The sequence below is a fragment of the Vulpes vulpes genome, chromosome 7 (genome assembly GCF_048418805.1).
Source record: "Vulpes vulpes isolate BD-2025 chromosome 7, VulVul3, whole genome shotgun sequence".
NCBI lineage: Eukaryota > Metazoa > Chordata > Mammalia > Carnivora > Canidae > Vulpes > Vulpes vulpes.
The window spans coordinates 58,274,237-58,299,512 of record NC_132786.1 but is presented as its reverse complement, the minus strand read 5'-3'; the positions used below and the strand labels follow the sequence as shown (position 1 = coordinate 58,299,512).

The 25,276-nt window shown below is 39.0% G+C and overlaps 1 protein-coding gene across 8 annotated transcripts in view; it reads right to left on the bottom strand.

Moving 5' to 3' along the window:
• Positions 1–25,276, bottom strand: part of LOC112932839 (uncharacterized) — a 28,200-nt gene that overhangs the window by 2,365 nt on the left and 559 nt on the right. For 2 of the 8 annotated variants that reach the window (XM_026015803.2, XM_072763899.1), the window contains exons 2-6: positions 14,092–14,373; positions 13,762–13,832; positions 2,775–3,049; positions 908–1,034; positions 127–222 (exon numbers count right to left, since the gene is read on the bottom strand). In XM_026015803.2, coding sequence (XP_025871588.1) covers positions 127–222; positions 908–1,034; positions 2,775–2,786 — 235 coding nt within the window. In that variant the 5' untranslated portion in view covers positions 2,787–3,049; positions 13,762–13,832; positions 14,092–14,373. Of the gene's footprint in view, positions 1–126; positions 223–907; positions 1,035–2,774; positions 3,050–13,221; positions 13,378–13,761; positions 13,833–14,091; positions 14,374–25,276 lie in introns of those variants that run through there. The other 6 variants (XM_026015802.2, XM_026015808.2, XM_072763898.1 and 3 more) reach the window with 4 other exon arrangements.

Sequence of the window (25,276 nt, the reverse complement as noted above, 5' to 3'; positions counted from 1 at the left end):
CCCAGTGTCCATCCTCTAAATTTTAGAAAATATCACTCATTTGACAAAATCATCAGTTGATATTTCCAAGAGCATACTACCAAGTAGATACTTCCTCATACTGAAGCACAGGCCCCTGCTGCTCACCTGGACTCTGGCCTTGGAGAAATCCAGTTCCTTCACTCCACAGCTCTTCTCCTTGCTCCAACTGGAAAACTACATCTGATTTGCAATGCTGATACCCTGTTCATTGAAAAAAGGTACAGGGATTTTTAAATTCTGCACTAAGAAAAGTCCTCTTCCTCACAAAAACTATAATCATCAAGCCCAGGACAGGGTACTGAGGAGGAATAAGGAAAATACTGAAGTTCAGTACAGGGAACAATAGCTTGAATGGAAAAAACTGATACACATAGTGTATCCCAAATAGTGAGGACCTCTGGATGCCGATGTCTAAGCCCAAATTCACAGACATAATGCAGAATCCTTAGTCTTTTCAGAAATGGAGAAATTAAATTTCTCCATAGTGGGCTGAATATTACTTTCTAAGAGACACCAAATAAGCTCTACAAGAATAATCAAAGTTCTGTTATTGTCACTAGTCTGGTTTCAACCCTTGGCATAGCAACTAGAGCAGAATAATAATTCAGAAAATGTTTAATCATTTTATTATTGAGTTCCCAGTTCTGCTCTGAGTGTAAGAGACTGAGTAGCAACAAAGACATTGAATTGTGGTTAAAATTATATTCTAATGGGGTGACAAGCTAGATGTAGTAAAATATAAAGAAACAACTTCTTTCAGGTAAGGTCTATGAAAGGTTCAGGCTAGAGTGGAGTGGGTATGCAGAAGTTGTTCCAGATACTTGTTAACTGGCTACCTGCCGGCCCACCCACCCATCCGTATATGCATACATGTTGGCAGACTCACCCAGAGAGACCAGATGACGTATATTTTCCAGCATTACATCTCTGAATAGCTTTCGCTGGGACATGTCCAACAGGGCCCACTCTTCCTTGGAGAAGTCTATAGCTACATCTTCAAATGTCACTGATTCCTAAAACATCATGGATATTCTGTTTTAGACAAAGCATTCCCTACCAATGTCCAGTGTAGGAGGGTTAAGATAACAGCACTGAGGAAGAGGGTGGAGGAGCTAGGTTTGTAGAAAGACCAAACTGAATCTGGGGTTCCTGTCAATTCATTCTCAGTGCTAAACTGGCATCTGCCTTTTAGATACATCACAGAGATACAGTCTGAATTAATAAAACTTTATTATAAGGGAATATCACATGAAGTGTGATATAATATAACCTGTAATTTTTTTTTGACAACAGATTAATTATGGGGGCACCTGGCTGGCTCAGTCAGTAGAATATGTAACTCCTAATCTCTGGGTCATGAGTTTTAGGCCCCATGTTGGCTGTGGGGCCTACTTACAAGATAAATACATAAAATAAAAAGAAAGTCTAAAACAAAAACTGGTTAATTCTGATTTCAGACATGTGATTATAAAATTGGCATTTGAAAATTCATAACTAAAACTCCCTTTCTGATTAATTTCAAGTAACTTTACAGACTCGTCATCAGGCAAATAACAACCATGACTTGCCATTTTTAAACCATGACACCATTCCTGTAGATGAACCTTTAATAACCTATTAGGAGTACTGAAAGACCTGATGAACTAATGCATGCAGTTCTTCCTATCAAAGTAAACATGTATTAAATACAAGCCATTTGTCTGTTCCTTCCCAAGAACGTTGAAACCATGTCTAACATTCTTCAGAAATGAACAAGTTTCATACAAAACTTGGTATATACAGTGTAGGGTTGCTCAACTCTGCAGACTCAGGTATTCACAAGGTATAAGGTCAGAACAGAAGGTTCAGCAGCACAGGCCAGGAAACTCTGAGATGGCTGTAATGAGAGCAGCCCTAGCATGACTATTCCGTGTTATGAGGACACCAACTCCTACTTTTCTCTGGGACTTTAAAATACCAGTTATTACCTGTCTCCTTCTTTTGCTACAGGGAACAGAAGTCTCTTGACTTGTTTTGGTTTATGTAGTTCTTAAAAGGTTTCTACAGGATCTTCAATTTTATTATATGTCCTTCTGAATATATAACCACAATTATGGAGTTAATATTCCCTATACAGTAATTGGAGTTATCAAATATGAAAAGAAGGTTAATTACAAAAAGGTAAAACGTATGACTGGGGGGTAAGAATGATAATGAAAATTTAGTTATCTTTTAAAGAATTTTTTAAAAGTGCAAATTTATTCTATCAAAACTTTAAAATGGAAAAAATATAAATGATTTCTCATGTGTTCTGTGGTCTCAACTTCTCTTGTGCTCCCTTCAATACTCCACAGCCCTTACCCAGCACCTGTAACACGGGAATGCCCCTCCCTACTGGACCAGTGTTCGCCTCGCTCATCTGTTCACCACAGCCCTCTGTGAAAGGACCATTAGAGCCAACACCATGATTAATGGGTGAATTATTTCCCAATAAGGATATGGACTGAGAGAAGGCAAACAACTTCTTTTCTGTAAATACATAAGCTTAATGGAAGCTTAAAATTAGGGATAAATTAATGTGATATTAGGAAGGTTATTAGTTATTGAGGAGTTCCTGACTCATTATAACCATTCCAGAGTCCTGGGGACAGACATCTCACTGGAGCTTAAATCCCAGAAGACTTCCTGACTGCGCTTGAACATTCAGGCCAATAGGAAAAACTCCCCCATCTGATGGCACTAGGGTGTTATTTCAACAGAAAGAGGCTACTCACCAATGGCTGCATTGTCAGTAACTCAGTTGTCAGGTGGCTTTCTCTGTTTTTTCACTCACAAACAGTCCGAGCACTAAGCAGGCAAAGCTGAGGATGGAGAGAGATGCCATGAGATTCCAGTCCTATGCACAATTTCCGTCTTACTTGTCATGAAGCCCCAGACCTTCACTAGATGTGACTTCCAGCCTAACCAACAAACATGCAGTGCAGTTTACAAGAAATGCAGAGGACTCGCTTCCTCTTCCATGGTCAAAAGAAGACTAGGCCTATAGTTGCTAATAAAAAACATACAAATAAACATATTTTATGAGTAAGAACATTGAAGGTATTGAATTAAATAGGTTAATCAGCCCACAGTACCCAGTTTTAATTCCCTCCCTGATTCCAAAGCATAGAAATCCCAGACTCATGTCACATGTTGATTTTAGTTTCCATCTGTAGGTAAATACTGTGGATGTTCTCAGATTTCCTTCTCATATCCAAGCAGTGGTTCCCCAGCATCCACAGCCTTCTGGAGCCACACTCCTTTCCTGCTCTCCCTCAATTCTCAGATCTGTCCCCTATGGACTTAGATGCCAAAAAACTAAAAACTCTGTTTTATGATAAGGTTAAGCAATTCAAGGATTTATTCCATTTGAAGGGATTGGTGGCACTCATTCTGCAAGTCTAGTCCTTAAAAATCCCCTGCATCATAATGTTCAGGAGTATATGAATCATAATATTCCTGTCACTTACTATCCTCTATTACTCATTAAAATATCCAAGAACCTTGAAACCATCTCTGGTATTCTTCAGAAATGAACAAGTTTCATATAAAACTTGCTATGTTTCAACAACAGCCAGATAATTCAGAATGGCTGTGGTTCAGGAAGAAATCTAGTTGCTCTAGATTATTTTAGTAAAGTGGTAACTGAAGTCCTTGAAATCCTGTTATATATTAATCTTTATAACCTGCACTAACCCTGCATTTCATTATACACAAACACATATGTATATGTACATGCAAATTTACATATATACACACAAATGTGTGTGAGACACACAGTGATAAAGCATTTATAAACTGTAAATTCTCCCCTAAAATACCAATAGTTAAATGTATTTCATGGGAAAATGATGATAATGGGTCATAAACAAAAGTAGGATTAACTCACCCATTTGTACCTGAGGTCCAGAAAAAGGAAAAAAAGACATTTGTATCAAATGTGACTGTGTGGATATTTACATGTATTCATTTATTTAATCCTCACAATAAATCTGGTGATTTTATTTACCAGTTTAACAAATGAACAAAAGTGGTTCAAAAATTTTTAATAACCAAGTTACATAGAAAATGACCTATCTGTATTTTAATTTTGCTCCGCCTATCTCCCATGCTCAAATTCCTTAAGCTTAAAATTAAACACTACACCTAGGTTTTACCTGGAATATCCCAGCATGTCTGTCTTAATCAGAAGCCCTACTATTATTACAACTTCTTCTCCTTTAAGTTTTTCACAGAAATTATACCCCATACTCAGTTTTCTGTACATGGAAAGCTCTATATACTGACCAATTTTCAAACATCAGGCTTTCCTCCTCTTCATTTTTCCTGCCCAGTTTAATCCACACTTACTCATTTCAACAGGCACTTACCAGAACCAGCACTTTTTATGTTCCCTGGACTGTTAACCACATTTCCCCATCAAGATCTCAACAGCAGGTGACTCCATGTACCTGCCTTTTCTGTGACTGCATTTGGCACACATGGCTAAGAAGTTGATCCCTGTCTAAAAACAGAACTGCTACCAAATGTGTCTAGCAGCTCTAAATCGTACCTTCACGCTCCATAAATATTTCAAATCTTCTCCATGCCCTTTGCATCTACATATTTTCATCTTTCAAATGACAAGATAATTCCCTACTACACATACTGTGTTAGTTTGCCAAGCTATTATAACAAAGTTCCACTCACTGAGGGGCTTAACCAACAGAAACGTATATTCTCACAATTCTGGCCACTGGATATGAGAGGAAGATGTCGCCAGTGCTGGTTTCTTCTAAGGTCTCCCCACTTAGCTTGTAGATGGCAACCCCCCTGCATGTGTCTGCCATTAATTCTCTCTTCTTGCAAAGACACTAGTCAAACTGGATTAGGGCCCACCCTAATGACCTCACCTTAGTTATGTTTTAAGGCCCAGCCTCCAAATACACGCTAAGGGTTGAGACTTCAACATTTGACTTTTGAGAACACAAAATTCAGTCTATGAGAGAGATGAATTACATAAGGTGACAGACTAACTCATTTTTTCATCATATAATATCTAGATACTCCTACATTCATATCCATTGGTTCCTCCTTTTCTCCCATCAAATAGAAGTCATTCTACCTCTCAATCCAGAGTCTCCCAAGTGAATTCATTTCTCTCCTGTTTTGTTGAGAACTGTATTACTATTTATAAATTAAATCTCCTTTCCCAAAAACCTGTCCATCTTTCCACAATCAATCTCCTGCATCATTTAAGTTCATTATATCTCTTGTAACTTGAAGCACAAATTTCCTCAGGATCTATTTTATCCCCAGTTCCTGGCCTTCAAATTCCTAAGTTCCTCCCTTCAAATTCAAACCAGAAGTGCAGTAGTCCTTTGCTCACATCCTCCTCTGCCTTTGACCTACAGTGGCCACCACTGATTATTTTATAAATACATACTGTTAACATCACTAATGGTCTCTCCAGAAATAAATCCTTACATGGAAACACAGAGAGGTTAAACCTTGACCTCCTTTTCAGAACTTCTTCCCTCCATAATCATTCCTTCTCCCACGTCCTCTGCAAAAAATTCCTCAATCCTATTGGAGTATCTCAAGACTTAGTGGGAGCTCCTTTTCTTTTTTATACCATATTCTGGCAGGCTCACACATTTCTTCAGTTGCTCCAGTTTATACTATTGCTGTCTCTAAATTGAAAGTATCCAGTTTCTTGTGTGGATTTCCATTTCTTAGTGATATTTCTGCTTGCAAACTTACACCTAAAATGAAGTGTTTCTCAGGACAGTGACTCCATTCCTCCAACTACAGAAATTATTCCTTTGTCTGAATCTTAGTCAATGGTTGGCTCCGAGTATTGATATTTTAAATGCCTTTACCAAACCAACAAGCACAATGCTATTATTTTTAACCCGGGCATTATTATCATTCTTTGTTTCCACCCCCATCCACAAACTTCCCACCCCATCTTCCTTCTACTCCAGTTCCAGTTTAAATCTCCATTACAGATATACTTTATTAAACTCCAACCAAAGTATGTGTTTCTCTTGCTCTCTGCCTTGACTTAAATAGAATTACATCCTTTCAGGCTAGTCACGGAATTGGTTATTTATTTATTTGTGCTGTCATTTCAATGGTTTAAATGCAGAAAAATCTACCCATGAATGGTAGATTTCAGCAAGTTTCCTTGTGACCATTACATTTGAATGATAAATACAGAGAAATTCTATGTCCACAGTAAGGAAACCTGCCCCATGTGCCTGCAGCCAGATACACCATCACTTTCTGATTATAAATTCCTCCCTGAGATGCAGGAGTCTGTCTTTCCTGTTAAAAATTCTACCCAGTACTTACCCACACCCAAATAGATGGAAAAGCTAAGGAAGCCAACTCTTTGAAGATGAGGCCACCACACAAAGGACCTCAGAGTTTCTTTCTCACTCCAGATAAATCACCCTTCTGATAGTGATCTATCTTTATAAGTAGTTGATAACCTCATTAGTCACACACAAAACACACTCTGGTCAATCTGGATGCCAGTCAATATAAACCTAATTGAGGCAAGCCTTAAAAAATCTTTTCTAATTAAGTAAATCAGAGATGCAATTAAGGAAAACAGATGATGCGCTTTCTTCTTCTCTAATGATACTTTTTAGAGTCGTTTTAGGTTCATCACAAACTGAGCAGAAAATACAGACAGTTCCTATAGACCTCCTGTCTCCACAAAGAACGGCCTCCCCTCTCAGTCCCACACCAGAGTGGTACACTTACTACAACTGATGAACTTTCATTGCTACATCATTATCTCCCCCAAGTCCTTAGTTTATGTTAGCGTTTACTCATGATGCTACCTACACCTTGTAGTGGCTTTAGAAAATGTATGATGACATGTATCCACTGTTATGGTATCAGCAGAGTATTTTCAAAATTGACCAAAAAATCCTCTGCTCTACCTATTCATCTCTGCCTACCCCCTCAACCCCTGGCCACCACTGATTGTTTTCCTGGCGTCATAGTTAATGTCACATAATATGTAATTTTCAGATTGGCTTCTTCTACTTAGTAACAGGCAGTTAAGGCTCCTCCATGTGTTTTCAGTGGTCTGATAGCTCATTTCTTTTTACCACTGAGTAATATACCATCGTTTGGATGGTTTATTTATTCATCACCCCCTGAAGGACATTTTGGTTGATTCCACATCTTGGCAATTATGAATAAAGCTGCTATAAAATATTCACATGCAGGTTTTCATGTGGACATATGTATTCAACTCATGCGGATAAATAGCAAGAAGTGTGATTGCTAGACCACATGGTAAGAACAGGTTTAATTTTGTAAAAACCTTCCAAACAATCTTCCAAAGTGGCTGTACCAGTTTACATTCCAACCAGCAGTGGTTAGAGTTCCTGATGCTTTACATTCTTACCAGCATTTGGCACTCTCAGTATTTTGGATTTTCCCCATTCTAATGGTATCTCATTTTTTATTTTTGTGTATTTCCCTGATGACGCATGATGTTGAGCATATTTTCATGATTCTTTTATATCTGTGTATCTTCTTTGGTGAGCTGGTTGTTCAGATGTCTTGCCCATTTTTTAATGCAGCTGGTCTTATTGTTGAGTTTTAAAATATTTTACATATTATGAATAAGTCCTTTATCAGATGGGTGTTTTGCAAATATTTTCTCTCAGCTTGTGGCTTGTCTTCTCATTTTCTTGACAGTATTTTTTACAAAGCATAGGTTTTTAATTTTAATCAAGGTCAGCTTATCAGTTACTTCTTTGATGATCTTGCCTTTGGTGTTGCAGCTAAAAAGTCATTGCTAAACTCAAGGTCACCTAGATGTTTTCTTCTAAGAGTTTTATAGTCTAGATTTGTTATGTATTTTTAGTTAATTTTTTAGGAGTATAAGGTCTGTGTCTAGATTCAATTTTGTTTTGTATATGTATTTCCAGTTGTTACCTGCCCCCCTCATTGTTGAAAATATTTTATTACTTTTGCCCTTAAGTATCCGTATTTGTGTGGGTATACTTCTGAGCTCCCTATTGTGCTTCATTGATCTAGTTGTTTCTTTGATATATTATATCCTTTAATTCTTCATCCTTTCAGAGGTCTCAAAAGCAACTTTCATCTCTTTTCCAAGAGGCCTCACCATTTAATGGTGGACTTTGGTTGTTATGAGAAACACTGGAGAGACGCTAAAGCAAGGGGCACCTGGGTGGCTCAGTCAGTTAAGCGTCACCCTTCTGCTCGGGTTATGATCCCAGGGTCCTGGGATGGAGCCCCACATCAGGCTCCCTGCTCAGCAGGGAGTCCACTTCTCCCTCTCCTGCTCCCCCTGCTTGTACTTTCTCTGTCAAATAAAGTCTTCAAAAAAAAAAAAAAAAAAGAAAGAAAAAGAAAAAGAAAAGCTAAAGCAAGAGGTCTATCCTATTTTTTTCAGTTTATTATTTTATTTTATTTATTTTACTTTATTTTATTTTATATTTTATTTATTATTTCATTTCATTTCATTTCATTTTATTTATTTTATATTTTATTTTTTATTTCAGTGAGCAAGCAAACAGGGGAGCGGGGAAGGAGGAGAGGGAGAGAGAGGCCCAAGAGGATCCCATGCTAAGCACAGAGCCTGACACAGAGCTCAATTTCATGGCACTGAGATCAGGACCTGAGCTGGAATCAGGGGTTAGTCCCTTAGCTGAGTGAGCCACCCAGGCACCCCTCCTGCTCTTTATTTTTCAGATGACTTGTAATCTGATACCTCAGACTGTAAGCATCAGGGTGACTCCAAATAAATAGAAACATTTATACTTAAAATATATACTCAGGTATCTAGAGTGTGTACATTTTACTAGCAAGAAATAGAAAAACAATTTAGCATAGGTCTTTTCATCAGACTTAGCTGAATGATGCTGAAGGCCGGTAAAACCTTACAAGCTTCAAAATAGTAAGGCTTCCTAGAATAAAAATGTAGTTTCATTACTGGTTTCTCTATAAATAGGATGTGCTTTGTTTTTGAAAATAAAATTTTCAAAGAATTAGGACATATCTTAAGATAAATGGAGATATAAAAGAACAAATTGTTTTTGAAATAATTCAGTATACTTTAAATACAAGCATTTGATTTAGAAAGCATTGTCATCCTATCATCATTGCTGCCATCATTATTATCATCAAATGGTGGTGCCCTAAGGCCAAAATAATGTTGAACAAGGTCCTCTTGGAGCCATATGATTCAGAGGTCAAGGGCCAAGGCTCTGGTCTCAGCCTGCTGGGGCCCCAGCCAGGCTCCCCTATATGCTGGGTGATGTACAAATTGAGAGATGGCCCTGACTCCTTCATCGGACTGTGGAGTGGCAAAAATGGGTTCATGAGTATAGTTTTCACACTTGAATCACTGTTGTCATTACTTATATCTAGGGCAATAAAGGCAAACTGCAGCTAAGGAGGCAGAAGTATGAGGGTCAGAGGGTTTGGCATAAATCTGTTGTTTTACATGTGTGTCTGTCTTTCATAGTCTTTTTGATAAATGGATCTTCTGTAGACATATAACCCAGTAAATAACAGTGAACTGTTAACACAGAGGAAGCAGTTAAAAAAAGTTACCTTATATTCTACACTAAAAGTGCTGACATTTCCAGGATACAATATTTGGCCACAATTAAAGAAAATAGCCACAGCACTACAGTAAGGAAGACAATAGGTCAACATCAGCACCAAACTTATGGGGGCTCCTGACTCACACCTGTTACAGTCCTCACGGGGTGAATCCCCTGGAGAATGTGGAAATCAGAAAGATGACCCAGCAAGCAGTCCTTCCTTTTGGTCTGGGATGGACACCAGGAGTCTGCATTTTTGACAAGTATGCCAGGATTGTGATGTGGAGTAGAACCCTGGAAAAGTGTGACAGACTAGCTAATAAGCTCAAGACAAATTCTTAATATGGGCTCAGGTCCCCATCAGACATGGCCAGATTCACCACCTCAGTATCACTCACTCCTCCTTGGTTGAACTAAAATCATATGTTATGGACTTGCCTTATTTGTGGGCCGTGTGCCAGTTGCTGTACTGTCTGGCCTGTGCACAGTCCTTCTACTAGACCCTCCCTCCCACCCCCAACTTGGCATTCTCAAACTTCTGTACTCTTTAAGAATCTGTTTACATATCATATCACCTTCCCTGACCATTTAATCTAATGTTGGTGCCAAACCTCCCCATTTTCCCAGCAGGACACTTAGGATACCTCCCTGCAACTGGTAGCTTGACTGCCCCACCCCCGTAGCTGTGTGAACTTAGGAGAGCAAGAGTAACACCTGTCTTGGTTCATCACTGTACTAGAGTCCCCTTAAATGGTATGGCATACAGAGAGACTCAGTGAATGTAAAAAAGCAGTGAAAGAGTAATTTACCATATAAACAAAGCCCTCTGTTTTAGATATATCAATGCAGGGCCAAACCTTAGTGCTCTGATGGCACTATTCTTGCTCACCTTTCTACCAGAAGCAACACTACCCTTTCTAAACACAAAGGAAAGGAACTACTTTCTGTACTATAATCCCAATAGTTTAACAATGAGGGCCTCCAGAGTGCAGGTTCAGGATCCAAGGATCCCCTCTGAGCTGGGATCAAGTCCTCTTTTGAGAATTTGGGGGTTGTGGGTTGTTTTTTTTCCCTCCCTCTAATTCAATGGAATTGGATTTGGTGTGCAAACTGATTTAAGTATCAACCTCTACAGAACACACCTTAAGGGACTTAAGGTCAGAGGTCTTCCTGGGATCTAGAGCTGTCCTAGGGCTGGTGTCAATCAAGGGATCCTCAGAAAGTGGTTAGGCAATCGGTGGAGGTATCTTGCTTCAGCACAGGCTGATGAATTCTCTGACATTCACAGACAGTCCCCTGTCATACAACAGTGTGATTGGAGACTCCTATCCCCCTGTTCTGTGGAGCTGCCTCTGTACAAATGATGAGGCAGTTCTACCTGGGACAGCTATAGAGGGAATGCTGGAAAAACATGAGCACATTCTCCTGAATGTTTTACCATGGAAATCTTGGGCTTTGTTCTTAGATTCAGAAATATTTAAGGATTTATTATTACACAGTGATGACTTTTCCTCTTGAAAGCATTTTCTATAGAAAATAAAATATAAAAGCTTGAACATTCTCTAGAGAGCTCAATACAAATATAACTTTTAAAAACAATTTTACTAAAACCAAACTTAAAACATAAATCAGTATTGGTATGCTGTTCTTTTGTGGCTGTTAGTTCTATGAAAAGCAAATTTCCCTGGTTAAATTAAGTAGATGTGAATTTTGTTCTTGCTGTTATTTCAATAAATAAGTTATTGTACCAATATTACTGCTACAGTTATTCCTTAATAGTTTAATATACTTTAATATATATATATGTATGTGTATGTGTGTACACACATATATACACTGTATATATACACACATATATACACATTAAGAAAATTGAGGGCATCAGCCCTCACATATTCCAGATATTTCAAGTCACTTGGGAAGTTTACCAACCAATAAATCTTAACTGGAGCTTTAATGTACACCAGGCAAAATTCTATGAACTTTAAATGTGCTGAATCCACCTCACACAATACTCCTACCCTGGGGCAACAAAGGAGAGTTACTAATTTTATTTTTTTTTAAGATTTTATTTATTCATGAGAGAGAGAGAGAGAGAGAGAGGTAGAGACATATGGCAGAGGGAGAAGCAGGCTCCATGCAGGGAGCCTGATGTGGGACTCAATCCCGATCCTAGGATTCCAGGATCACTCCCTGACCCGAAGGCAGACACTTAACCGCTGAGCCACCCAGGCATCCCGAGAGTTACTAATTTTAATACATTCCTTCAGTCCCTCCAGTAGTTATGCTTGACCTGGCATGCACTGGCTTCTAAGAGTTGCTTATAAAATATCCAAGAGTTTTGTAAACTGGATGATAAGCCCTTGATAGCTTGAATTTTGACAGAGTATACAAGGAAATCAGGAAATGGTATAAATCTAGACTTTGTTTCAGAGGTCCATTAACTACTGCACAGAGGCCACTGACTCCAACAGGACCACAGAATGTGGTTTCTTGCCTCCATGGAAAACATTATCTTAAAAATAACATGCTTTATGATTTCTAAACCATACACATTTGTTTGAAAAGTGTTTTTAACATGAAAAAGCGCTGTGGTCCCTAACTGAGAACTCCCATTCCAGCAGAGATGTCCATTCCAAGACTATAAGCCTAAGGATTCTCATGAACTCAGTTACATCTTCCATCCTTGCTCTTTACAAAGTCTATGGATAACTCATGGTGATCTAAGAAACTATCTGCCTAAATACATCATCATATTGATCACATATTAGGTGATAGGTATTTACTTCTTGCCATTTATTCAGAAGCCCCTACAAGTTTGCCATTATCATCTTCACTCTTCCTCTTAGGAAACCAACTCGGATAGGATTCACGTGACCTGAAAACCCAGAGAGCATATAATGCATTGTTTGAACTACTGGCTCATATTTATCTGGCTCAAAAGCCTGTTTCCCTGACCACAGTTTATGATGAGTTATATCTTCTCATGGTTCTGAATGCCTCTGAAAAATAGGAACCCTGGAGGGTAACCATTTGGCAAGAAGAGAAAGGATAAGAAGGATGCAGGGTATGTAAGTAAGGGTGGTAAGAAATGGGACTGAGTCATTTTGTGGCTTTACTTCTACCCCTCAGTGGATGAATTTGGGCTGGAACTGAAGGAAACCACAGAGTGGAGCAGAACTTCCTGAAGAAGGCTCTTGGCATCTTCTCTTCTGACACAGGGGTATGGAATGCCAGGGGCTTGAGGGTTTGGGGTCTGGACATCTGAAGCAAACAGAAGGTATATGAAGTAGAATTGAAGTCTTCAGCGGTGGGAAGAATATTTGGCTCCAATGGCTGCAGTGAATTCATCCTTTCTAATTGAGACAATACTTGAGTTGTGACGATTCGCTCTCATACTGAGTTTCTAAAGCTTCTGAAGATGCTGGACTACTGCCCTTAGGAATCCATCTGCTGAGAAGGAGTTCACCAGTTTTAGGTTCTGAAATCCATCAACTTCTGAGAGGACCATCATGAGCCCCTCATCTGACACTTAAGGAAATGTCTACCACTTCCAGGAAAGAAATGCAGAGCCTTCGGCCTGGATAAAGTCACCACCTACCTGTCACTGAGGGCAGGAACAGGGTCCAAGCCAAGGTTGTGTTGGAAGAATAATGAAGAGAAGTCACTTTCCTCAAAGATCCATGACTTCGAAATTTTAGAGTTGTATAGTTTCAGATATGTCGGGAATCAGGGGAGTTTGGTGACTGGGAGTTTCCTCAAATATGCAACATGGAATTACAGTTTAGTCAGATGGGAGCACATCTTCTCAACTTAATTAAAGCTGGAATGATTTCAGAACTATTTATGCCTCAGCTTAGTAGCATCCCACACTCAATGACTGGAACCCTGATCCCACGTATCACAAGATATGCCTTAAAACAGGGACCTCTCTCTCCAACAGCCAAACGTTTCTGATGATCAAAGGACTAAAATCAACCACCTTCAACTTGATTTGATATTCAGGGCTCATGAACAATATCAGAGCTCCACTGAGCCATCATATATACACCCTCTGAGGAGCTCAGAATAGGTTCTGTGTAAGAACTGCTATATAAAGCAGATACTCTCAAACATTTTCCAGAATAGAGTCTATACATACCCTGTAAGGTGTCAGGTACATGTCTCCATAGTGCAGAATGCTCAACTAGCATCTTCCAAAGCTTACAAACTCTGCAGAGGAAGAAAACTGATATTCATCTCCAAAACTAACGAAAGCTATTTCCCCTCTGACCCCTTCCTACCTTCCTCCATGGCTACAAGGCCAGAAAGTGGGTGGATACCCTGCTCCAACTGTACCCTCAGCTCTTATACCAGTATTTTTCTTTTTAGGGCACTTGAACTGGTCCCTCTGGCTTTATACCCCTCACCTGCTTCCTCCCTGAGCTTTGAGGTACTTGCCCTTCAGAATAGCGAGAACGTTGGTCCATACCTGGAAGTCTGAATCTCTTCTGTAATGCATAGAAATGAGAATGTCTTCAGCATCACAGAGCTAGGCAATGCCAAGGTGATTACCAAGCTTTGCTTTTTGCCCACTGTATGCATGTACTGTGATGAAAAAATTGAATCTTTTGTGTTCTTGGAGGAGTTGAGAGGTCTGAGGAACTGGAGAGTTGTTTAAATGTCAGGAGAGGTGACAGCTGGATTCTGGGCACTGTATCCTTTTATTTTCCTATGAGTCACCCAGTAGAGAGGAGAGAGCTTTGATTTAGATCTGAAAGAAAAACCACATTTTAATGCAAGGATCTGATAACTGGGGACAGGTAGCCAATATCCAAAACATTTCACAACGCCCAAAAGATACTCTATAAATATGGTTTACCAGCTGATTATCCAGAACATATGGGAGAATCCAAGGAGAGAGGAGAATCTAGGGAAACTACTACTGCACTGGCCATGGGATTTATGTTAGGTTTTGCCTTCAAGGTAAATTTGGATTGAAATGTAAAATTATGTTTAATCTTTAGAATTGTTCTTCAAAGGAAATATACAGATATCCAGGGAACCCCACACATATGAAACAGGAAATTCCTATGAGTGGGAAGGAAGACTTTATCTAGGTATCATTGTTTTATCCATGGTTTCAAGTGGTAGGAACCAAAGAAGGTCATGAGTGGATGCAAACCACAAATAAAAAGTAGCTTCTCAGCTGATAATTCTTAAATTATGGAAAATCCCAACTAGGCCCACAAACTTTCCAAAAGTCCTGTGTTAAACAGTCATTATTTTGAGTCAGCAAGAGTTCTTGCTATAGCACGACCCTGACACGTATTTCTCTGCAAATTATCACCATAAATTCATGGGGTTTAAGGAGAATTCAATTCGATGAAAATGGCATGAAGAAAATAACAGTAAAAGGAAAAGGTAGGAGTGAAAAAGTAATTGAATATTAATATTCAAAGAATCCTTTGCCTTGGAGAAAAACTTTAAAAATTATCCAATACTTTTAGTAATGGACAGACAACAAATTATTAAAAACCTTAAAAATAGGACTTCAAAGCAGAATCAAAAGGATGAAAGCAATTACATAGAAAGAAGGGAAAACAACTTGGCAAAGCCTCAGAACTTCCAAAAATAATATAAAAACCATCTAAAAGAGACCACATTGGGAGGTACAAGAGGTACAAGAGAGGAAAAGAGATACTGCTAAAAATCACTCAATGTTGCTGACAGGCTTAAAATGAGCAAAAGAAAAGAGGATTAAGTAATAACTATTGAAAGCTGTGAAAGATAAGCCCACAACCTAGAAAATCCATGTTACTGGTAAAGATTACAAAGGAAATTGTATAACAATAATAAAGAAGTATTAATACAAAAAGGAATTTGTGAGTTTGTGGAAACCCAGTTTAGAAAAACATATATAAAGCAATACAAAACAAAACTACCCCCAAAGAGTCTATAATTCAAAGATGAAGAATGATTTGAGGATCATTATAAAAACTCAGGTGAGATATGAGACAATATTCACTGTACAAAATGTGATCATGGAGAAAGCCTACAAAATCTTCAGAGAAACCAACTGTGACCCTTAATCTTATAACCAAGTGAATTCTTCCTCAACTAGCACAAGAGATGCATTTAGAGAAAATCTGTAAGTATATAACTCATAGATGAATTAGCAATAATTTAACTAACAGTTAATAATTTAACTTAACACAGTCTCTGTGCCAAGGTCAAAAAAGGATCCGTACTATGAAAAAATGACTGATATCTATACCAATTCACTTGTCTTTCCTTCCCTTTCAGAACTGCGATCTGGAAAAATGATGTTATTAAGTGAGCTTCCTAGAATCCCAACACCAGTGATGGGCCATTCCAGGTGCTAGGGAGATAGTTTACAAGGTAGCATAAACAAAATAGTCTTGCCTTCTTGCATCTTACCTTTTTAGCAATACACAAATTGGAAAGCAAAGGCACGGAGTACCAGTATAAGCTTTAAATATGATGTAAGTATAAAACCAAATCTGTCTTTCAAATTAATACTATAAATGAAAAAGCTTTCAAATCCAACCTTTCATAATCTTTAACATCCAAAGCTATTCAGAAAAGTGAAAATAGAATGACGTTTATAATTACTATAAATTTTATATATGAAAGCATCATACCTTTATAGAACACATGGTCCCCTGCATACAAAAGGTATGTGCAAGGATAAAGGAAAACCTCACGTTTTTATTTTTATTTTTTTTTTAATTTTTATTTATTTATTAGTCACACACACAGAGAGAGAGAGAGAGGCAGAGACACAGGCAGAGGGAGAAGCAGGCTCCATGCACTGGGAGCCCGATGTGGGATTCGATCCCGGGTCTCCAGGATCGCGCCCTGGGCCAAAGGCAGGCGCTAAACCGCTGCGCCACCCAGGGATCCCAAAACCTCACGTTTTTAAAAAAGGAATCCGCAAAGTCCCTATATACAATAAAATAAGACCGGAAAATAACGACAACCACAGAAGACATGTAATGCCAACTGAAAATTAAATGGAAAGCTTCTCTTAAATAAAATTAACAATTTTTTAAATGTACATTATGAACAATTTTTAATATATAAAAGTACCAATGGTACAAACTTAAAGCAATATTCACAGAAAATTTTATCTTAAGTATTTGATTAAAGGTTAAAATAAATGGTGTAAACATCTACCTCAAGAAGATGGAAGCTGAATAAGCATGAAAATCTGCAATACACCAAGCATAAATTATGTTACTAGTGTGTAGGAAGGAGTGTTAGGGCACTGGACAGGGTACTTTCAATAATACATCAAGAATTTATTAGTTAACTGGAGGAGGAGTTAAGATGGCAGAGAAACAGGAGGACCCTGAGCTTGCTTCCTCCCTGGAACACAGCGAGATAGTTCTCAAATCATTCTGAACACCCAAGAACTCAATCAAAGGTCTGAGAGAACAAAAACTGCAAGTCCACAAGCAGCAAAGAAATGCCCTTTTGGAAGGCAGGAGGTACAGAGGTTGGTTGGTGGAGGTGCAGCTGTGGGTGCAGCGCAGGGAGGGAGCCTGCCCGCTGAGGCTCCTGCAAAGTGTTAGAAGCAGTAGGGGCAAAATCCGAACTTTTGGAAATCTGCCACTGTGGAGACACTCCTGGCTTGAAGGTGCTCGGGTGGCAGAGCGAGGGCGGAATCCCAGGAGTGACAAGGTGGTCTGAGATCCCCTGGGTCGCTGGAAGAAGGGGTGGTGCCAAGGTGCGGTGCTGCTGCAGACACAGGAGCCGGGGAGCTGGCAGAGAGCAGCAGGTCCTGGCGCCCACTTTCTGCTATAGGTGCTTGTGCCACCGCTTTCCTGGGACCTAAGGGCACCCCCCCCCCCACCCCGGACGAGGGTCCACAGTGAGTCCTTGCAATTTAGACTTTGGAAACTGGCTCACATGCCTGAGATGAAAGGGATTGGATACGGGAACCAGGGTTCAGATGGAAATGGGGTCACATCTAGGGGGGCTGCTTGCTCTTCTGGGAGGGCTCCCTGAAGAGCAGGGGCCTGGACTTTCATCTCCGAGGCTACAGAGCAGGGCACCACCAGCTGCATCCCGCCCATCAGTGCTCAAAGTCTTCAGGCAGCAAAACAGCGCCACAGAGCGGAGGCGGGAAGCCCTACACCTCGTCCTGCCCCCAGAGGATGGCACCGTCTACTAGGTCCCACTGTACTTACTGATCATGGAGAGTTGCAGAGCTTCAGCTCCAGGGGGAAGGGGCTTGAGCTGCCTTTTTACATTTATTTTTTCATTTTCTTGTATCTTCCAATTCCTGCTTTTATTTTTTATTTTCATTCTTATTTTTCTTGAGATTTTATTTGAGAGAGAGAGTGAGAGAGTGCACACAAGGGAGAGGAAGAAGCAGACTCACTGCTGAACAGGGAGCCCAATGTGGGGCCCACTCCCAGGACCTAAGCAGAAGGCAAACACTTAACCAACCAAGCCACCCAAGACACCCCTTAATTCTTAGTTTAATATATATACTTTTTTTGTATACTTTCATTTTGTTTTTTTATTTTGGGATCTAGATTCTTTTCACAAGTAGAATAAAACACGCCCATGATCTAGGTTTTTGTCTTCTTTTTCTTTTTTTTTTTATTTTATTAATTATTACTATTCTTTTTTTCTCTTTCTTCTTTTCTGTTCTGGACAAAATGACAAGCTGGAAGAATTTACCCGAAAAGAAAGAACACGAGAAGAACTCACAGCCAGGGATTTAATCAATATATATATATATATATATATATATATATATATATATATATATATGTAAGACATCTGAACTCGAATTTAAAACAATTATAAAGAAAATAACTCAACTTGAAGAAAGCATAGAAGACACTAGAGAATCCCTTATTGCCAAGACAAAAAAAAAAAAAAAAAGTCTAGTCAGGTCAAAATTTAAAATGCTATAACTGAAATGCAAACACAAATGGAGGCCATAAAAGGAAGATGGATGAAGCAGAGGAGTGAGTCATTGATACAGAAAATCAAATTATGAAAAATAATGAAGCTGGAAAGGAGAGGTAAAGAAAAGTAATGGACCATGAAGGCAGACTTAGGGAACTCAGCAACTTATTAAAACATAATAACATTTGTATCATAGGAGTCCCAGAAGATCAAGAGAGAGATAAAGGGTCAGAAGGCTTATGTGAACAAATTATAGCTGAAAATGTCTCATCTGGGGAAGGACACAGACATCAAAATCCAAGAATTACAGATAATTCCTATTAAATTCAAAAGCCAGCCATCATCAAAGCATATCATAGTCGAATTCACAAAATACACAGACAAGGAAAGAATTCTAAAAGCAGCAAGAGAAGAAAGGTCTTTAACTTATAAGGCAAGATAGATCATGTTCATAGGGATCTGTCCACAGGAACTGGTAGGCCAGAATGGAGTGGAAGGACATAAATGGACAAATATGCAGCCAATAATTCTTTATCCAGCAAGGCTGTCATTCAGAAGAGAAGGAAAGGCAGAGTTTTCCAGACAACAACGAAAGGAGTTCCTAACCACCAACCCAGCCCTGCAAGAAATTTTAAGGGGGACACTCTGAATGGGAAAAAAAAAAAAAAAAAAAGAAAAAAGATCAAAAGCAACAAAGACTATAAAGGACCACAGAACATCACTAGAAACCCCAACTCTACTGGTAACACAATGACACTAAATTCATAACTCTCAATAATCACTCTGAATGTAAATGGATTGAATGTATCAATCAAAAGACACTGGGTATCAGAATGGATTAAAAATAAAAAAGAAGAAGACGACCCATCTATATGCTCCTACAAGAGACTCATTTTAGACCTAAAGACACCTGCAGATTGAAAGTGATATATAGAAACAAACAAAAAGGCCCAGAATGGCTCACGGAAGCTAAGAGCTGGTTCTTCAAATCTCTGTCTAGACTTATCAAAAAGAAAAATGACTCAAAAAGATAAAACCATGAATGAGAGGAGAGGTCACAACCAACACCACAGAAATACAAACAGAATAGTATGAAAGATCATATGCTAACAAACTGGGTAACCTAGAACTGGATAACTTCACAGAAATGTACAAACTACCAAAACTGAAACAGGAAGAAACAGGAAAATTGAATAGGCCCAGAACCAGAAAAGAAATTGAATCAGTAATAAAAAAATTTCTCAACAAAAGGCTAGGGCTGGATGGATTCCCAGAAGAATTTACCAGATATCTAAAGAAAATTAATACCTATCCTTTACAAACTGTTCCAAAAAATAGAAATGGAAGGAAAACTTCTGAACACACCCAGCTAAGCCAGCCTTACTTTGACTCCAAAACCAGAGAAAGATCCCACTAAAAAGGAAAATTACAGGCCAATATGACTGATGAAGATACAAAAATTCTCACTAAAATACTAACACTGAATTCAACAGTACATTAAAAGAATTATTTACCATGATCAAGTGGGATTTATTCCTGGACTGCAGGCGGTATTCAATATTTGCAAATCAATGTGATACCCTTGATACCCTATATTAATAAAGGAAAGGATAAAAACCATATGATCCTGTCAATAGATGCAGAAAAAGCACTTGACAAAATCAAGCATTTGACAATTTCTGATAAAATCCCTCAACAAAGGAGCAGCTAAGACATACCTCAACATCATAAAGGCCATATATGAAAGACCCACAGCATCATTCTCAATGGGGAAAAACGGGGTGTTTCCCAGAAAATGGACAAGGATGTCCAGTTTCACCATTACTATTTAACAAAGTATTGGAAATTGTAGCCTCAGCAATCAGACAGCAACAACAACAAAAAATAAAAGGTATTCAAACTGGCAAGGAAGTAATAGCCTCAGCAATCAGAAAATAAAAAGAAATAAAAGGTATCCAAATTGGCAAGGAAGAAATCAAACTTTCACTATTTGCAGAGGACGTGATACTCTATGTAGAAAATCTGAAAGACTCCACCACACACACACACACACACACACACACACACACACACACACAACGTTACAACTCATACATGAATTCAGCAAAGTCGCAGATTATAAAATAATGTGTAGAAATCTGTTGCCTTTCTATATACCAGTAACAAAACAGCAGAAAAAGGTATCAGGGAATCTATCCCATTTACAATTGCACCAAAAACAGTAGGATACCTAAGAATAAATCTAAATAAAGAAGTAAAAGATCTGTACCCTAAAAACTACAAAACATTTATGAAAGAAATTGATGGAGACACAAAAAAATTTAAAAACATTCCATGCTCATGGGATTGGAAGAGCACATGCTCATAGACTGGAAGAGCAAACATTGTTAAAATGTCTATACTACCCAAAGCAACCTACACATTTAATGTAATCCCTATCAAAATACCACAAACATTTTTTAGAGCTAGAACAAACCTAAAATTTGTATGGAACCAAGACCTTGAATAGCCAAAGCAATTGTGAAAAAGAGAAACAAAGCTGCAGGCATTACAATTCTGGCTTTCAGGCTATATTACAAAGCTGTAATCATCAACACAGTAATGGTCGTCGCACAAAAACACACACAGATCAATGGAACAGAAGAGAGAACCCAGAAGTCGACCCACAACTGTATGGTCACCTCAACTTCTACAAAGCAGAAAGAATACCCAATGGAAAAAAGACAGTCTCTTCAATAAATGGTATTGGGGAAAGTAGCAACATACAGAAGAATGAAACTGCTGGGCCACTTTTTACACTGTACACAAAAATAAATTCAAAGTGGATGAAAGACCTTGGTATGAGACAGGAAACCATCAAATTCTTCATGGATGAAAGACCTTGATGTGAGACAGGAAACCATCAAATTCTTCGAGGAGATCACAGGCAGAAACCTCTGACCTCAGCCACAGCAACTTCTTACTTAGACACGTCATTACAGACAAGGGAAAGAAACAAAAGCAAAAATGAACTATTGGAACTTCATCAAGATAAAAAGCTTCTGCAGAGTGAAGGTAACAATCAACAAAACTAAAAAAAGCCTATAGAATGGAAGAAAATTATTTGCAAACAACCTATTGGATAAAGGGTTAGTATCCCAAATCTACAAAAACCGTATCAAACTTAACACCCAAAAAACAAGTAACTGAGTTTAGAAATGGGCAGAAGACATGAATAGACACTTTTCCAAAGACATCCAGATGGCTAACAGACATATGAAAAGATGCTCAACATCACTCATCATCAGGGAAATACAAATCAAAACCACCATGAGATACCACCTCACATCTGTCAGAGTGGCTAAAATTAACAACACAAGAAACAGGTATTGGTGAGAATGTGGAGAAAGAGGAACCCGCTTGCACGTTGATGGGAATGCCAACTGGTACAGCCACTCTAGAGAACAATATGGAGGCAGTTCCTCATAAAGTTAAAAATGGAACTACCTCATGATCCAGCAATTGCACTACTAGGTATTTACCCAAAGGATACAAAACTACAGATCTGAAGGGGGACATGCACACCAATGTTTACAGCAGCATTATCAACAATAGCCAAACTGTAGAGAGCACAAATGTCCATCAACTGATGAGTGGATAAAGATGTGTAGTATATATATACATATATATATATATATATATATATATATATATATATATATAAACACAATGGAATACTTCTCAGCTATCAAAAAAGAAAGAAAAAAAAAACAAGGAATCTTGCCACTTGCAACAAGGTGGATGGAACTAGAATGTATTATGCTAAATGAAATCAGAGAAAAATAAATGCCATATAATCTCACTCATATGTGGAATTTAAGAAAGAGATGAACATATGGGAAGGAAAAAAAGGAGAGAGGGAAACAAGCCATAAGAGGCTCAACAATAGAGAAGAAACTGAGGGCTGATGGAGGGAAGTGGGTGAGGGATAGATTAGATGGGTGATGAGTATTAAGGAGGTTACTTGTTATGATGAGCACTGGGTGTTATATGTTAGTAAAGAAGCACTGAATTCTACTTGAGAAACCAATATTGCACAGTATGTTAACTAAAAGTGTAAATTTAAAAATAATTTATTAATTTATTAAAACAGAAAGTCAACCTTATATTTTTGGCTAATGGGTAATAAATGAATAATAATAAATAAATAATAAATAATAATAAATAAATAAATAAATAAATAATAAATAAATAATGGGTAATAAATAAAATGTTAATACACAACACAGTGTAGTAAATAGCTTCATCAGCATCTCATTCACAACTGAATTAGACATTTCTGTTTCTGCAGAAATAAAATCTTCTGGCTTAAAAAAAAAAAATTCTAGGTCTTGAAATAATTCCAATAAGGAACACAGTATCTCAAGTCATTCTGGTCATTTCTCAAAATACCTGGCAATTCTATTAGGTTTTGCATGTCGATTCTAACTTCCATGTAAAATAAAAGCTATTTCAAACCTTTGCTATGACAAATGAATTTCCATAGACTTGTCTTTCCTCTAAATTCATCAGATGGTTGGTAACTTATTTCACAAATGAGGTAGGTAATTTTGGAGGTAAATGCTTTTAACCATGAAAGTATTCCTGGATTCACATCCCATATTTATGCCGTCTTTCCCATAACAGGTGAGTAATTATTGTTAATCTCAGCTAGGTTTTTTTTTTTTTTTAATCTCTAACGTTATGTTTGGGTCCTGTCATTTCCTGCCATATCATGAATTTTGTTATTACTTATAAACTAACAACTTTATCCTCCATTTGATCCATTCTCTTATGAACGTTCTATGTCCTGTACTGACAGGTCTGTGCTGATAGGGCAGACTCAGGGAGGATGTCCTACGACTGTCCGACCCTCTAGAAAAATCAGCTGTCAAAATCATGGGATAAGGCCACGCCTATTACCTCGAAAAATGTAGAAACTTGAGTAACACCTGCTTGGGTGGCTCAGTCAATTAAACGTCTGAGTCTTGGTTTAGGCTTAGGTCATGATCTCCGGGTTGTGAGACTGAGCTCAGTCAGGCTCTGCATTCAGCAGAGTCTGCTTTAGATTCTCTCCTCTCCCTCTGTCCCTCCCCTCTCCCCCCACAACTGCATGCATGTTCCCTCAAATAAATAGATCTTTAAAAACATGTATAAACTTTAAGTATACTTATCAGAGAGGGCTTGGAAATGAAGGAACCAACTGTTGAACTTTATAAACTTTATAAACTGTTGAACTTCCTTGCGTAAAAGGAAGAGGAAACTGACAATTCAAATTTTACAGATCAAGAAGATAATTAGTAAAAGTTAAAAGAAAATCAGAAGATTAAGTAATGAAACAACGAAACATTGACAGAAATCAATTAAGTATTGAAGGAAGAATCAAGAAATTAAAAAGGACACACAAAAAGCTGCTTTCTCAGGCAAGCTCAGTCTTGACAAGTCACTCCTGAGTGTGGAGATGACTTTCGGGGCTCAGAATCAACCTAACACTTTCCTGTACTGCAGCCACACACACACAGGGAGGAATTCGCGACGTGGGGAGGGCAGTCCTCTGCTGTTCACTGACAGTGCGGACTCGGACATCCAACGCCTACGTGAAAATCAACAGGTGGGTTTTTCTGCCTGCTGTTTCAGAACGCTCCCCTATTGCAGGCGAGCCCAAGCATCTGGGGGTGCAGTGAGTGTATGAAGTGGACTGACCTCTGGAAGGGACCCCACGGTCTCTGCTGGGACCTGCTGAGCACAGAGTGGGAGCAGACACTTCACTCCTCCTGCCCCCGAGCTGCTCAGACTGCCTCCCATTCGGGGAGCCCTAAGCCGCAGACAGCACTCTGACTCCCCCTCCAGGCTCCCTTCCCAGAGTCAGAGCACCGCCTGCCTCCTGCCTCCTGCTCTTACTGGGGGATGCTTTTGTTCCATGCTTGCTTTAAAACATCTGGATCCTTTCCCATCAAGCTGCCTTGTGGCTCCCTGCGTGTGTCGAGGTGGGCAGGCGAAGCCAGTAGAGGGAACAGCACCATCTTGCAGAGATGGCCGGGCCTACAGGGGATCCCGTGGCAGGGTTTGCCCTTCACACCCCTAACCCACAAACGACAGAGCGTGTGTCTCATACTCCAGAGCAAGAGCGCTTCTCATTCATGCTTTTTTTTTTTTAAATCACAATATCAAATATTTGATTCTTCTTTTCCAGAACATCCTATTAAACTACCAAAAAAAAAAAAAAAAAAAAAACCATGGAGATTAAGACCTAATTAATTAGTAAGACTGGAGAACATGAAAGGAGGTGAGCAGTGGAACCACCTGAGTAACTTCCTCAGTTATGAACGGATGGGCTCGCTCTCCAGAGTCCCCCCGACACTCGACCTCCCCCTCGGTCACTAGGGAGGGCAAAGGGAACGGAAACACACTGCACTGTCCGCTTAGGGCAGGAGGTCACGCAGGGGAGGATGATGATGATGTGGACTAGCTGCTTACTCTAAATTCCCGCTGTTGGTTTAACGAGGAGTGAGTAGCAGCATCTTCACCGAGGCCGCAGGGACAAGAGTGGGCCGCTGCTGCTGACAGGAGCACCGAAGGGGGTGTCCAGGACAGCAGGCTGCAAAACCCCGGGGACCTCATCGTCGGGATCGGACACAGAGCGTTTTTAAAAAGGGAGTGGGGAGTTGGAAATTAAAAACAAAACTCCAAAAAATAAAATAAAATAAATA